Genomic DNA, 16,578 nt, shown 5'->3' with positions numbered 1-16,578 from the left:
TTTGGACATAACTGTTTAAAGCATCAATGAACAATCAACTGCCTCTCATCATTAGTGTAGTGTAATATTTATAGCCACATGCTTCCCGGAGGCAGACCAGCAATACATGGCTTCCATTTTCACATAAACAATGATGGATGTCTTAGCAATACAAAAGAGAGGTATGAGACTGGAGAATGGAGTATAGCAGTTGGACTTCTGAGCCACTATTGTACCAAGTATTCAGATATAGTTTGTATAGGCGAAACACCAAAAAGACAAGCCTTTTTTACCACATCCCTTCAAAGGTACAGAAAGTCACATTGGTTCCACATCACATGTACTCTGAATGGTTTATTTGTGGTCTAATCATGTCTTATCATTCTATTGTCAAAATGAAGGTGTCATTTTCCAGATTATAAAGCATATAAAAGGAGAACCACCTCCAACACATTAGTTGACAGTTGATAAATCTTCTGTAGGCGATTGTGTATTAAGCTCATCACATGATGAGTTGCTCCTCAGATGCCACAGTCAAGCCTTCACGTGGGGATTGTGATGATTCTTTCTGGATTTACCAAATGAGGTAAGTCTGTCTCCGCCATTAGTAATACTTGTATTTGTAATTCAGCAGGAATTAATGATGTTATCAATGATGTGATGGGTCCTGGTGTTGACACATTTACAACCACAAACCCACAGTGTGACTGTGTATGATGCGTAAACAGAGTGGGATCAAACCACATAAACCACCAGTCTATTATTAATGGTTATAAAGGTCATGCACAGTAATAGTAAAGTGAAGTAGATTGTTGCATTTGTTATTTTACTGAATCTCAACTAAAGATGCTGTTCTGAAGTAAACAAGCAGGTAATGCATGTGTGGTTACTACAAAAGATCCAGCGGACCCTAGAGGCTGATGCTGCTGCATGGCCCAAAGCAGTTTTTGCCATTACCCAGTAGTAGTAGCCAACAACATGACCTTCATACTGTATGAGCTTATTTATAGACTCATGGTGCAGTCTATTTGTGGACTTCCACTATATGTCGGCCATGATTTACAGTCCTGTTGTATAATGGATAATGAATATATTTTGCGGAAGAAATAGCTTAGAGATTTATTGATTATCCAACTTGAACTAAGATCAGGATTAAATTAGCCAAGAGTGAACAGATTCATAGATAGAATAATTAAATGAAAAATGAATCAAATAAATTGAGATGTTATGAAACTGCAATAAAAACTCTATAAAAGGATGGTTCCTTTGATTAGATTGTTACTAGGATGCTAATCATTGAATGCTGACCAAAATCTTATGTGCGTAAAGAAAATGAATGGAAACACCAAAAAAAGGTGTTACTTCCGGAACGGAAGTAAGAGGCCCATTCAGAATCTACACACATTTTCGAAAAAATAAAAAATAAATATATGGCATAGAAATGCGTCATGGAGGCTGATCAGCCATGCGCTAACGCAGATATTTTACAAGGAAATGTACAAAGAAAAAGCCTACTTGAAAAAGAGGAGAAGCGCTTTAATAACTTTTCGTTTTTTAAAGTTCTGAATGAATCGTATGTTTGAAATGCTGTGTTTTATGTCCACGAGTCACAGTTGAGCTTTATTCATTCATTCGCAAAGTAACCATGCGCATTCATGTAGCACTAGGTCGTCCTGTGGGTCGTCCCTTTGCGTCAGTTTGCGCAACTTCCCTCCTTCCCTTATAGCGCGTTTGCAGTCGTTTTCCGGTCTGCATCCGCGTCAACATCGCCCTGGACCGTGCCACCGTCCAACTGTGTGGGCGCCTCATCACCACCACCACCACCACCGCATCACATTCACATCACATCACCGCGACACCATGGAGTTCACCATCCGCGCCGCCAACGTGGACGACTGCAAAGACATCGAGCGCATGATCATGGTCAGTCCGCCGAGCACGTGGAGGCCTGGGTGTATGCATGAGGCGTGATTCATGGACGTAAACAAATGTTGTAACGCACATATTAACATCCACGCCCGGTGCCATCCCTTGATCAGTGTAACGTGTAGCAATCGGTGTCCAGGGTGGGCTATACACGGGAGCTGTGGCGCGTAATGTTGCTGTTATATGATGACAAGATGATGTTTCTGTCTTGCAGGAATTGGCAGAATATGAGAAAGTCATAGACCAAGTCAAAATCACAAAAAGAGGTAGTCTATGAAAACCCTCACAGCAGCACAACCCAAGAAAAATATACATTAGCTACATTACTTCGTACAATGCCTATGTAAAAGAGATATGCCTATTTACTGTACAGATTTGGAACAGGATGGATTCTCCAAAAACCCCTTCTTCCATGGGATAATCGCTGAGGTGCCTGAACAGCACAAAACCAAAGAAGGTGAGTGACACAGTTTGCCAAAAAGTAGTGTTTCCGGTTTTGCAGGGTGGGAAAGAGGCGCAGCAAAGTAAGTGACGAGATGATCTTCGACCCCAATAGGGAAACGGCATATGACTGTGTTGTTATCGAAGCAAGGCAAACAGAACAGGTGAACTTCTTTAACCTGTTACTTGCCGTCCCCGCATGTCAGGGTTATTTAAGCCAGGTTATGAACGGCAAATGTGAAGTTGTGTTTCACTCACAGATTTTACACATAGTTTTAGAAACTAGAAGGTCTTGGCTTTCAATTGAGGCATCACTATCTGGCATGAGGGCTGTGAGGTCTCGAGTCAATATGCTTTGAGATTTAGATATGCACAATTGCTAACGCTAAGATAGCAGGTAACAGGTGAAGTATCTCGGCTTGGTCTGTGATAGTAACTTTAAGTGAAGTGACCACGTAGACTTTTTGTATGGAAAACTTTTTTTTTGAGACGCCGGCTGCTGTTTGGAGTTTGTACTAGAATTATGACAATGTTTGACAGTGGCTATGTTTACATGGTCCAAAAAAATCAGATACCTTGAGAAATCAGATGAATGAATTGAATAATCAGATCTGATGTGTTTATGTTCTCCAAAACTCCGGGTTCTACATGAGCCAGTGCAGAGTTGGATTTTTAGAGCAAATGCATTGTCCACCCCTCTCCTCAATCAGGCCCAGCTGCAGAACCAGGTGGAGAATGATTGCGCCTCCATATTTGGACTTGGAGTCAAACTGCTCCATGTGGCAGCAGCTTCTTGTGCTCGGTGCTGAGTGGATACAGCACAGGTTTAGAAACTCAAAGGTCTAGGGCAGGGGTCCCCAACAGGCGGACCTGGGTCCAGATCCGAACCTCCAGAGGCTTTAATCCGGACCCCAAAGCCTTTTCATCCTCTCCATATACTTCATTTCTAAAGCTGAATTAAAAATTATCTTAACAATATGAATAAAAATTAAATACAATTCTGGTTAGTTTAGGCACACATGTGACAGATCAGGAAGAAATCGGATTGTATGAATATCAGTTTATGTCTGTCAGATTATGCTGTTTACATGTCTCTTCAATAATCTCCAGAAGAACTCCAGAAATCAGACGATGATTCGATCATTGGTTTCCATGTAAATGTAGCCACTGTCATCTTTCAGAGCTGTCTTTCTAAGACATGACATCGCTGTCTGAGCGCTCTCTGTAAAAGATGAATCACCTAATCGCTTTAAGAACTCCTTCGTTCAAACTTCTGTGGCACTTCTCAGTCATGTATATCTTTTAAGTAGGAGTATCATTCTTTAGTAGGAGGCCTCTCTGGGAGAATTTAAAAAACATTATGGAGACACTGTAGATGTGGCACTTTTTGTTACAATGAGAACGTTATGTCATGTAAGATAAACTTCAGTGTTAATGAAGTTCTTATCTTATCTCAATAATAATAAGCTTATCTTCATAATAATAAAATAATATTTACCCTATGGCAGCCACCAAACCTGTGAACATACATTTGTATACATTAAACAACTGCTCAGACTGCCCCTCTTCTTATGCATCTCTTACATAACAGTGCACTTTTCCATACGCGCTCCCTGACGGCGTCTGTAGCACTTAACTTTTCCGTACATTTTCCACTGCCCACCCATCCAGCTCCATTCTGTGCCCTAAAGAGAGCTAGTGCCTACAAGAAGCATATGTCTAATGTTACAATATATTTCATCATTTTCATAATCACGGCTTCTTTGATGTAGTGGGAATGGGTTTCACATGTGATTGATTCTGAGCTGTATGTTTCTTGTACATCGCAGGCCACACCAAGGTGGGATATGCACTTTATTTCTTCTCCTACAGCTCGTGGAAAGGCCGAGCTGTTTTTATGGAAGACCTTTATGTGATGCCTGAATTCCGAGGTGTGGTGCTTTTTTCCCTTTCAAAAGTATTTGGTTCGAAAATGTGAGATACTCTTAACGCTTTATTGTGTTTTAGGGAAGGGCATTGGCAAGGCATTAATGAGCAAAGTTGCACAGGTAAGAACGTTATTTGCTTTGATTGACACACGTTTGCCATGATTGGAATAAACTGCATTAGAGCCAAAAACAAAAAGGGAAATTCTATTGTTAAAGTGACAGTGTGTAAGATTGAAAAAAAAAAAAGTAAGTCAACAGTCAAGCTCCCTCGGCTTCTGATTGAACCTGAAAGCTACTCCTTGTTCCCTGTGACTGTGATTGACAGGCAACTTCACAGTCTCATTGGTCAAAGTTATGGATTCTGATTAGTTGCTGAGATTAGCAAAGGGAGGGACTTCAGAAAAAATATAATTTTTTAATATTAATTACATTACATCAAATTGAAGGCTCCTGCGGCTAATTATATGCAGTCTATTCAATATTAAAACATAACCAAGCTAGTGAACCTCTTAACCCCCGCCTGAACTGAGAACATTTTTGACTTTAGCCAAATCTAAAGCTTCTTGCAAAAAACACAACAAAAAAAGTGACAAAAACGCAACAAAAACATGACGAAAAAGCGGTGAAAGGTCATTAAATAAATGACAATGCAAGGAAAAATCTTCGATCAGTTTTGTGGGTCTTAGCTTTCAAATGAGCTGTAATAGGCTGTAAACTCTCCAGTCAAGAAGCTTTTAGAAAATGTGCTTGGTTAAGGTGGGGGTTAAGAGGTTAAAGTAGGACATACTCTGGTCTGAACCCGGGCAAACCAAACCTGGGTGAATGAAGTTATTTTAATATACAATAATTTAAGACTTAATCTGCAGAAAACGATAAACTTTTGCCAACATCGTCCTCATCTTGTTGCTTTGTGTTTTAAAGCTCGGTTTGGCTGCCGGCTGCCAACAGCTCAACTTCACCGTCCTGGACTGGAACAAGCCGTCTCTGGACTTTTACTTCAGTCAGGGGTGCACCGACCTCACAGCGGACATGGGCTACCACTACATGTGCTGCAAAGGAGAGGCCCTGGAGCACCTCGCACAACCTTAGCTCACAGCGTCCAGGTTTACCCACAAGCACAGGGACACGGCTCCATCTAGTGTGCAACTATAGAACTACAAGGGCAACTTTCACACAGATGAGTACGTGGATTCAGTCAAGCAGGCCATTTATTTTGCAGATAATATTTATGCGATTGCACTAAGAGAATGGACACTCAAAGCAAGACTCAATTAGCGTCATTGTCCATCTTAGCGCTGTTAGCCTTTCTTATGCTCTTAATTAATAAAATCATGTCTACAAGGCACTGAAATCCTTGTCACACATTAAGATTTGATTCACCACATGGGCATTTGAAGACTGAAATAGTGACTTTATTTGAGCAATAACTGTACATTATTCGTAACATAAGTGTAGTGCTCATGAGTGGTTGTTTAACCCCTTAACTCCCACCTGAACCGAGCACATTTTCCCCAATTTGGCTTTACCCCAGTCCAAAAGCTTCTGGAAAAAAGTTGTGAAAATAGCAACAGAACAGAGACGAAAACAATGATGAAAATGTGACAAAAAAGTGACAAAAAATTGACGAAAAATGACAGAAATGTCACCAAAAAATGTACAAAAATTTGATGAAAAAGTGCCAAAAATGTCACAAAAATGTCACAAAAAATTGACGAAAATTGACAAAAAATTGATAAAAATTTGACAAAAAATGACACAAAAAATGACACAAAAAATGACGATAAAATGACAAAAGTGTGACAAAAAATGGACGAAAAAATGACCAAAAAAATGACAAAAATGTGATAAAAATTGAAAAATGACAAAAAAAAAATTGACAAAAAATGAAAAAAAAATGAAGAAAAAGTTACAAAAATGAGTTAAATACCCCAGAAAATGACGTGAGGAAAAAGATCCATTTAGATGAGTTTTGTAGATCTTAGCTTTCAAAGGAGGCGTTACACTGGCCTACGGGATGTGGGTAAAGCTGAACTGGAGAAAATGCTCTCAGTTCAGGCGGGAGTTAAGAGGTTAAGTATAAATATACACTATGTTGCGACTTTACATGGTGCACAAACCCTTGTTATGCAAAAAGCCAAGGAAGTGATAAAAACTGTTTATGGAAAATAACAGCGGCTGTCACTGTGTGAATGTTGAAGGGTTTGAAGTTGTGGCTGTGCTCGCTGCTGTTTTTGCACTGCTTTATTTATAGGTATAATATTACAATAGTAGACCACAGTGGAGTCATGTGGGTTCGTTGGACGGCTTTCATAGACCGAGTTGAACAGAGGTCTTGGATACGTCCTTTGTCTTTAAACCTGTCCCATTAAACTCGGTATGGCACAAACCCGGTCCGCGCCACTGTTTTAAATCTAGTCTGATTTTGTGAAAAGAGATCCTTTAGGTATCATGTCCAGAAATGTAATGAGAACGGCCTGGTTTTTCTTTTCTCTCACTCTAAACAATAGGAACCGCTGGGACTGTTTGGGAATGCTGGAATTTGTGTGTTGTTTACCAAAACTAGGAATGATTCTCTGTTATTTTTCCTCATTATGTTTGAACAAACCGGCCTCGCTTCGGAAAAAAACGAAACGCAATAGTCTGCCGTCGCCGCTTTCCAAAAGTTCACCACGCACATCTATTTGTATTTGTCTTGTTTGAAACCTCCCATCAGAAATCAGGATCTCCAAGGTTCCCACATGCATTCTTCTCATGATTTCCAAAGCGAATCCAAGTTTTCAGAGATTGGATGCGAGGCTGAACCCAAATATGTCAGAAATGTTAGCCCCGTGTGTATTGAGCCTTGAGGACCTAGCAATAAGTAGCCCATTTCTCAAGCTTAGCGCCGGTAGAAGTGAAAAGTGAGAGTCCGTATGGTTAGTAATGATGTTTAAATATTGTATACTCAGGTGTCTTTTGTGTAATACTGTGAGGACAGATAAGTTTGAGTTGAGCACAGTCGGTGGCAGGTGATTAGTACATGACTTGTACTTTGTGACAAACTGTCCAAAACAACTATTATTAAAACATATCACACTGAGAAGTTCATCTCGTTTGTCTTTATTCGTTATAACAGTGATCATGTATGTCTTGTATTATATTTGAGAATAGGCCAATGTAATTAGCATGTGCTTATTTAGTTGCATTGTTACTAGGGCTGTCAACATTAATCGCGATTAATCAAATTAATCGCAAAAATAATTAATCGCGATTAATTAAATTAATCGCGATTAATTTAATCATACTATTTCAACAACAAAAAAATATATTATGTCCTTATATTCTATTTCATGAACCTTAAAGTTTGCAGTTTCTTTCCTAAAGGTTCAGCACAAAAAGAAAATGTCTCTAAAAAGTGAGTTATCAATCCCGGGATCTTCAGAAATGGCTGAAGATCCTGGTTCTCAGCTGTTGGGCTTCTCACATAAATATGAAACTGTGGATTTGGTCAATGAAATGTGCAATCAGTAATCACATGCTTTAAATGTAAGTGTTTTATGTTGGATAAAACATAAAGACATAAAAAATGAATATAATTATTAGAAAAAAATTAACTGCGATTAATCACGATTAATCGCATTTCACAAGTGCGATTAATCGTGATTAAAAAAATCAATCTATTGACAGCCTTAATTGTTACACAAAAGCTTCAATACAGATGTTGAAAATGAGTAAAATATTTAGAACACAGATTGCGGTTTGATGAAAAAAGAAATGGCGACTCATTGTGAAATGAATAAATGCTTCTCTAAAATCCTTAAAATTCCGTTTCTAAGTCACAATACGTCTATACTTTCACCTCTTAACCCCCGCCTTCATCAGATTCATTTATTCATCAGCTTTACCCAAATCAAAAAGGCCTGTGTAATACCTCATTTGAAAGCTAAGACCAACAAAATTTATCATAATGGAAACTTTTTTTCCTCGCATTGTAGCTATGTTTCGTTTTTGTTGCGTCTTCATCACATTTTTTTATCGCTTTTCTATCACTTTTTTGGGCCATTTTTCTGTTGCTATTGTGTCACTTTTCTGTGGCTTCATTTGTTGCGTTTTTGTCACACTTTTGTCACTTTTTTATCACTTTTGTTTGACTCCTTTGTCGCATATTCATCCTCGTTTTCATCTTATTTCCGTTGCAATTTTGACGCGTTTTTCAAGAAGCTTTTAGATTTGGGTAAAGCCAAACTGGAGAAAGTGCGCTCGGTTAAGGGGTTAAACATCTTATAGGGGCCAGAGGCAGGAGCCACTATATCGTCCACATACAGGCGCCTCCGTGTGGCCACCGCAGGTGCTGTCGCTCGCGTGGATGGCACATATTTCTGAGGCACGAGCCCAGATGAAAGTATGTGAGAGGCAGAGAGCGCTCCGGTGCTTTGTCTGTTTTCTCGGGCTCACTTGGGGTTTGCCTTATTGCGGCGGATGCGCACGCTCTCGCCACAGTCTATCTCGCGAGCCTGGTTCCGAGTGCGTGCGTGCGCGTTCTCCAAGCGGCGTGTTTAGTCTGTCTATTAGAGCGAGTGACCCCCCAGCGAGCTGTTAAAGGAAGACCGGAGAGCTGAGTCAACGAATCGCAGGGAGAAGGATGCAACAGTTGCACCGTGCACTCTGCGCGCGCGCCCTGTGCACTCTGCGGGGCTGAGGATGGTGGATTAAGACCGGACTACAAAAGGAACAGCGTGTCTAGGAACCACTTTATGGGACAAAGTTTCTGAAGTGGATGAGCTGGTGAGTTAAGTCATTGGAGGCAGTGCGTCTCGCTCAGATGGACACTGGGACAGACGTGAGCTGAGTGGACAGGCTGTGCTTCTGCGGCTATGGGGATGAAGAGGGACTTCGGTGTGACGTGCGGCGGCGAGTAGCGGTGCAGTCTCCGCAGCCAGCCATGCATCGGATCGTGCAGAGGAGACGGGTGCGCAAGCTGCGGCTCGTCTGGGCTTCTCTGGCGCTCGTGGCACTGTCCCTGGCCGCGTGCAGCGCGCTCTTCACGGCGTGGACCTGGCGCCAGACGCGAGACCTCTCTCAGTCCTTTAAAGTCCTGCAGGATCGGCTCGAGCAGGTTGGTACCAGAGATAAACAAGTTAAAGAGAAGTGACTCCGCAGACAGACGCCCGCGAGCGCCAACTTTATTGCGCTTTAAGTGTTTGTTATGCAACTCTTCAGCGGCTGCGGTTACGGGAATCTTCGCGTGGGGCCAACGATATGGAAAAATGCTATTCCACATTCACCCCCCGCACGCGCTGCTTTCCCGCTGGGCTCATCGCTTGGGCTTTTATGGCTCACCAGTAAGTGCAGTGAGCTCGTGCAGCTCGGGTTATTTTTGTGGTCAGTGCTCACCCCGCCATGTTTAATTACTTTGGTGCCAGTTGTGTGCAGTAGTTTTTATCTCAATTTACTGGAAAGCCTCAAATATTTGGCATGTGAGTGTTGTACCAAAATGACTGCGCTCCACTCAGACTGCAGGCGTGAAGGAGGCTGGGAGATAACGTGCGGCGAGTAGAAATCATTTGCAGCTTGCATGGCCAACTACACACCGCACTGTTCCATATGCGACCCAAAGGATGCACGTTTCCTACTTAAAAAGTCACAGCGGTGTCCTGTTCTATCACTGAGCGCCAACAGGGGGAGTAGTGAGTTTCTTGTAAGCCATCAAAAAACAAATACAAACATGGCAGAGTATCCAACTGTGGGCTAATCACTTAAGGTACAATTTATTTTCCAACTGGTAAAGTTTTACACATATGATCCATTTCAATGCCCCCGGGACAACCTGTCAGGAGCAGAGGGCGACCCAGGGACCTCCTACAGATGTTGAGCTAAAAGTTCACCGAGTACCAAGCTCAAGGATAAGTTGTTTCACTATTCTCATCTGACTTGAGTCATGTGAGAATAGTGAAACAGTGAACGTACTGAAACAACTTTGGCGAAGGCCTTCTGTATCATTCAGGAATTTGGGGTAATGTCAATTAGGCAGAGCTTATTTTTAATGTCATAAGCGCATGCGGCCTCTTCAAAGTTGCATCACAAACCAAATTATTTAGCCGAGGTGGCCAAAAGACTTGATGGAAATTCTTCTGGTTTGGAGTATTTACAAAGCAGAGTTCCAGCGGAGTTGAGATTAGACGACAGGTTGGCCAAGGTGCTGTTGACAGACCTGTGCACACATGCGTGTGCACAAACACCCCAATATGGACCTGTGGAGTGTTGATGCTGGAGTTCTTCCCAAGGGGCCCGCTCTGTCCATTTGACCCGCAGCCAAGCCTGATGAGAGCCAGTCAGTCTGAAGACTAAACTCTGCGCTTCCATTTGCACAGTAGCAGTAAATTCACTTCTCCTCTTACTTCACATGGGTTTCCTTTGGTCATCGGATGGGCCCCGTGCCAAGCTGCCTATATCGCTGCTGGCTTGACAAAATCCATTTCTTGGTCAGGAAAGAAGTGAGGAATTTGAAACGCTGAAAACATTAGGTGTTGCAACGTCTCTCTTGAGGAAGTGCTATTCTGGAGCTGGAATTGCAGCCGCGGCAGAATAGTGGAAAAGCTGTTTATGTGACTGGCTGGCTGGAGAGGCCGTCTGGCTGTGTGGGAACAGTGCCAGCTCAAAGTCATAATAAACCCATCGCACATTTGTTAATAGTGAACCTTTCTCTCTCTTAACAGGTTAATACACAGAGGAAGGCCATCATTCAACTCATTTTGGAGAAGAGAGAGCTGCTGGTCGGCCAGAGAGTCAAGAGAGACGGTATTGCATTTCTCTCCCACATTGTGTCGACCAATTGCGTGTGCTTGTGCAGCTCAGATCACCAGACACAATACTTAGCAAATGTGCGCGGTTGTGCTTTTGAGGGAAGAACGTTTAACGCAAACGCTGCCCAGTGTTGGTCCACATGCCGCTATGGTCAGTCCGAGCAGGCCACAGGCACTGCCCGCTGCTAAAAGTTGACACAGGAAAAAGTAGGCAGCAGAATGGCTGTTACAGAAATTACAGGTCTGACCAGAACAGCCTCAAGACCAAAAAAAAAAAAAACAGCTGGCGCACAATGAGGCCATGTTGCACGCTTTAGGAAAAAGACATTGATTTCTTTTCTCTTCTCTCACCGTAAACACCCAACCAACGCAGCAATGAGATGTTATGAAAGATATTTGATGACCTATCATTGCTGTATTTATAGCAGCTGCTTGCATCACGAGAAGGTGCGGTTTGTCCAAAAGTGACCTCGCTGCATTAGGGTCACTTCAGTTTCAATGGTTCCAGTTTTTTTATGCCATATTTGAAATGCTGTTTTGTAAGTGGAGAGTTTGGAAACAGAAAACAAAACTATCAACACAACTAGCAGCTATGTAACAGGAAAATGTTACTAGGTGTGCGCTCTAGATATTACTGGGTGTGTGCTTTGGTTTTCCAGTGCAAACTGAATGATTTGATCATCCCTGACTGTAATCAGTCCTAAGAAATAAATAATACCGTTTTAATGGCAGGCCTTTGCAGAGCTGACAGTAGGATTTATTAGGCGTGTGTGTGAATTGACATCCTGCAGGCATTTCAACAGAAAGTGATAGCTGAGCTTGTCTTCCAAGACGCATTGAGCAGCCCGTGGCTATCCGTGGAAAGAAAGTGCTTTTTTCCAGCGAGTGGAAAGTTGACCGCTTCTACAGGACACTGCTGTTATGTTCTCCTGATGACTGACAGCTTGATTCAGGAAAGTCTGGCCGGCCCGGGGGCTTTAGCTCGCCCATAGCAGATCCTGAGCTCGGGGTCACCCACCTGTGAGTTATTTTAGCAGGGGCTTAATATTCCTACAACTGAGGAGGCCCGCTGTTTAGTCGCTCCGTCTCCAAACAGAAAGTATGTATTTCACAGTTCATACATACAGTGTTTGGGTTATATTTGTCTTTTAATGACTCCCCTAAGGCTAGAATGCATGGCTAAAATAAACCGCGGTGGGTAACAGGAGTAAGCATTTTCCAGCACTGCTCCTTTTCGAGTTCTTTATTTATTGTAGTTTGCTTCACTCTTGTCCTAATCGACTCTTGGCTCGGCCAAAGACCTCTTGTTTCCGGCACTTCATTTTTCTCATTTTGCTGCAGTTTTTGCTTTGTTGTGTTCACCCTTGGTCATTTGTATCAGGCCCTATTAGTAAATAAAAATCACATCAAGACCAAAACAGTGCATATCCTTCTAAGCAGTTACTCTGTCTTTGTTGACAGTCCAGTCTTCTGACTTCGCTCTGCGATCTCTCCATCCTCTCCCACTTCCTCTGCGATCTGTGTTTTCTACATGACAGCAACCAGCTGGCACTAAGATTAGCCCCCACAGGAAAAAGAAAGGCACACACTTTTGGACTGAAAATAACATTTTGAGGAAATATATTGAGGCACGTGAAAGGAAATCCTTTGCCCGTCTGCAAACCGCATTATGAGCCGGCCAGGTTTGAGGCGGAATGGCTGCAAATTAACGCAGCATGTTATTAGACAGATACAGATGGGGCGATTGTTTTATCAAAAAAAAAAAAACCCACAGGCATATTTTCATTGCCATTCAAGCCCCGTTTTTCTTGCCTTCTGAAGGGGGGGCGCTGCGCGGGAGGAGCGGGAGTGGAAAAAAAGCGGCGTCTCATTTTGAAAGTAAGTGGCTTGGCAGATTACTTACCGTGGTCTCGAGTAGCATCTGCTGAAGTGGTTTCAATCATATAGCCTTATACAATTGCACTCATAAAATCTTAATTGACTTTCTCCTTTTCTTCCTTTTTTTTTTTAAATGGCTTTTTTCTTGGTCCCACCAGTAACCAAAGTGTCCTCTCAGCAAGGTAAGAAAAAAAAAAGAAAACCGCATAACTAGACCACGTATGAAGTCTTTGTCTGACGATGTGACTCTCGTGTGGCAGTGGGCGACGGCGGAGTGATCAAGGGCTGGGAAGAGCGGACACTGAATATGACCAAGGCGGTGAGGTACAACAGAGACCTGGGCACCTTCACTGTGGAGAAAGCAGGCGTTTACTTCCTCTTCTGCCAGGTAGGTCGCATACCGGGACTGTCTGTGGGTAGTTCTGTGTTGTGATCTCTTTCGAGAAATCTCTTGATGGGCAGTGATTCCAGACCACGGCTACGGCAGTCAATTAAGAGCGTAGGAAAGCTTTTAGGTCGTTTCATTTCACTGCTGATCAAGTACTTCTGCGCTACCCCAAGAAAGAAAGGAAATTGGTGAGTGGAAAGCAATTATCTGACTCGGAATATGCTTTTCAAAAACATGATCGGGTTTCAGGGTAGAGTCTGTGAGACTTGCCCCACGTCTTGTCAAGTTGGCAGAAGTCTGGAGAAAGTCAGGAAAAGGGGAAAAAAATGAACAGAAGGTCCTTGAGTTGAGAATCTATTGTGTAATGCTGGACCTTTATCGTGTTTATTTTATGAAGATGAAGAGCTTTAAAGCCAGTTGTAGCTCGTCGTGGATCCCGACATTGTCCTGAGCAGGGTGCATGTGTGAGTTTGGGTACTATCTATGAATAAACCTCTGTGTGAGCTGGAATGGCAGTTGCGATGTTTCTCCTCCGCAGGTGCTGTTTTACGAGCAGGAGTCCCAGTATGTGAAGCTGGACGTGGCGACAGTGGGTCAGAAGCCTCAGAAGCTGCAGTGCATGGAGGGCTACGGGACCACCCCCTCCGCCGGACCACACAACTTCCACTTCCTGAAGCCGTGCCAGGTGTCGGGCCTGCTGCGACTGGACAAGGGCGCGGAGCTGCAGGCCCTCACTGGACCCTCCTTCAGACTGCACACTGTGGGCAACCCCTCTGCCTCCCCGCACGTCTTCAGCATCTTCAAAATCAACTGACGCTCACTCCCACTTTGTTGGAAGGAAATATACTTTTGTGCGATGACATCTGTTGTGGGACAGCGCGGTCACAAATATTTTGGACCCTTCCAAAATGCTGCAGATGTTAATTTAAAAGGCAAAGCCTGCCATTTGTGGAAGTTGTCCTGGACAGTTTCTGGACTGCGCTCGGCTTCTTTGGAACTCAATATAGTCTTTGGACAAGTACCAAGACACAATGGACCAAATGCCTGGATGAATGTCTGAGAGAACAGATGTGATGGAAACTATTCTGTAGATAAGGGCTTCATATGAAAGGAGAAGTACATGGATTTTCATCTTAGCCTTTTCTATTGTGGTCAATATTGTGCTTACATTCTTTTCATGAGAGACTTCAGAGAGTAAAGCTGTGCATGCACCTTCCACTTTGATTCTGTTGACTTAGTGAGCTCACGTCACATCCCCGTCCAGGCCTCTCTTTTTTTTTTTATCCTTTTGAGGGTTTTTTTTACCAAATAGTTGGCACTTCTACAATGCAATATGTGTGTGTTTGTGTCATATGCCTTCCTTTTATCTGAGTCATATTTAAATATGAGCAAGAGCTGCTTTTATAACATGGATGTGAATTTGCTGTTTTGTCTGATGGTTAAAATGGATTTTGTGATATATATTTTATGAATCTTTAATTGAAAAGACTTCTTTTGTAAAGAAGTCCACTTGGTGTTGTTTTAAAGGTACATTATGTACAATTTAGTTATTCAATGTTTTTTTAAGTTTAATTTTAAGTTTTTGATGATAGTTTTTTTTTATTTCATTGTATTTTTAACATATTATATAATTAGTGACATTATATGGGTTTATGTCCTTCAATGTAGCCACAGGCTATTAGAAATGAGCGACTGCATACCAAATCCTAGACTGTAAACACAGACTAAATATGTAATGACATACAGCATCATTTTACTGAATTTATTATATGAAAAGTAAGAATAACCTGTGCTGAGCAGCAAAACAGGCAAAAACATTTTGTGTCAAGTCTCTGAATGTCTCATCAGACTGTAGTATTTTGAAAAGATAAGATCCAAATAGAAACACATACAAAAATTCTAGACATTGCTATTTCACATTCACAGACACAGTGGATCATTAAATCTGTTCAGGCCAATTTTATGTCTCAGACCAAAAATGTTCTTCATCATTGACTGTGATTCTTTGGTCCCATATGCAGTCCCATAGTAGGACTGGTCTCCTTAATATGCTGTAGCTGCTTTCTGTCATATCCCTTGCTACAATACAAACAGTGTGTATTTCGAGCAAAGGGCTGAAGCACTCCCACTCTTGTTTATAAGTAGTTTTGTGGATAGACCACAGTGGTTTCTCCTGAGCACTTTACTGCAGCGAAAGGAGTTTTTTAATTAGAGCCAAACATGAACATTTTGAAAGGAAGGTTTTGGGAACAGACATTGATTTCCTAATCTGCGCTTGTGTCTTGGTCATCCAGCCTCGTGCCCGATTTCTCCATCAGCATGGAGCAGACGCAGTGTCCCACTCACTGACAGCTGGGCAGATTTTCACTTCCTGAATTTGAACCTGAAGCACATAGCTCAGAGCTTTTGAGGAAAAACATGGCTGATCCCTCCTCCACCAGCCGCTTCCTCACACTTTTACAGACTTCTGCTACAATTCCTATTTTTCAGTAGTTTATTACATTTTGTAAAAAACATTTTTGTATAACGATGTATGTATGCCAGATTTCCTTTTTACCTTTTTTACACTTGTATAATAAACCAAATGTTCTTATCTGTTCAGTTTAACGTTTATATTTGACCAATGTGTTTATTACTTTTGGCTATGCTTCGTGCTTGTATGTTGCAAAGAGCAATATAACGGTGCTGTCAGGTTCAGGGATTATACTCTGTACTTTCCTGCTTTGAGGCAATAGTAGTAACATCTGCACCATTGTGCAGCTTAACACTAAATCTGACACCAATGACACAGATACAATTCTGCCGAAAACGGTGAGTTGGTATATTTTTTGTCACTATGATTCACAAACCATCTGCTCCTCAAAGCAGCGCAACGCTGTGTGAATGGGAAAGTCATGAACTGTCGACTTCACAAACTCCCGCCGTGACAAGGAACTACCTCTGTAGTCATGGGAATAGACAACAGATAAAACAGCAAAAATGTCATGAGTTTTGTAAGAACAAATCAGTCTGTATCAATCTGTACTATGTTGCAATTGGTAAGAGCAGTTTGTAGCTATACTTACTATGGACATGTATGCAGAATGCTATATTCACAAAAGGGGCCCTAAATTCTTATTTCATATCAGGCCAACCCACATGGGGCTCAACAGTCCCAGCGCCGGAAGTAAAAATCCCATTATTTTCTCCATCTCTGGACTGTTAAACTCCATAGACCTGCTCCTTTATACCAACAACAACATGAAAAAGTGGACCA

At 42.1% G+C, this 16,578-nt stretch overlaps 2 protein-coding genes across 2 annotated transcripts; both read left to right on the top strand.

The window, feature by feature from the left end:
* Positions 1-1,677: 1,677 nt before the first annotated feature.
* On the top strand, positions 1,678-6,914 carry sat2a.1 (spermidine/spermine N1-acetyltransferase family member 2a, tandem duplicate 1). The gene is made up of 7 exons (XM_079579764.1): positions 1,678-1,902; positions 2,120-2,171; positions 2,279-2,362; positions 4,176-4,277; positions 4,354-4,394; positions 5,196-5,738; positions 6,337-6,914. The coding sequence occupies exons 1-6, from the start codon at positions 1,840-1,842 to the stop codon at positions 5,361-5,363; spliced, it is 510 nt and encodes a 169-aa protein (XP_079435890.1). The 5' UTR covers positions 1,678-1,839; the 3' UTR covers positions 5,364-5,738; positions 6,337-6,914.
* A 1,694-nt stretch (positions 6,915-8,608) lies between these two features.
* On the top strand, positions 8,609-15,861 carry tnfsf12 (TNF superfamily member 12). The gene is made up of 6 exons (XM_079580194.1): positions 8,609-9,369; positions 10,970-11,051; positions 12,878-12,934; positions 13,093-13,116; positions 13,195-13,322; positions 13,861-15,861. The coding sequence occupies exons 1-6, from the start codon at positions 9,196-9,198 to the stop codon at positions 14,134-14,136; spliced, it is 741 nt and encodes a 246-aa protein (XP_079436320.1). The 5' UTR covers positions 8,609-9,195; the 3' UTR covers positions 14,137-15,861.
* The last annotated feature ends 717 nt before the right edge of the window (positions 15,862-16,578 follow it).

Source organism: Gobius niger (assembly GCF_951799975.1).
Source record: "Gobius niger genome assembly, chromosome: 21".
In the NCBI taxonomy this organism is placed as follows: Eukaryota; Metazoa; Chordata; class Actinopteri; order Gobiiformes; family Gobiidae; genus Gobius; species Gobius niger.
This window is presented reverse-complemented; position numbering and strand designations above follow the sequence as displayed.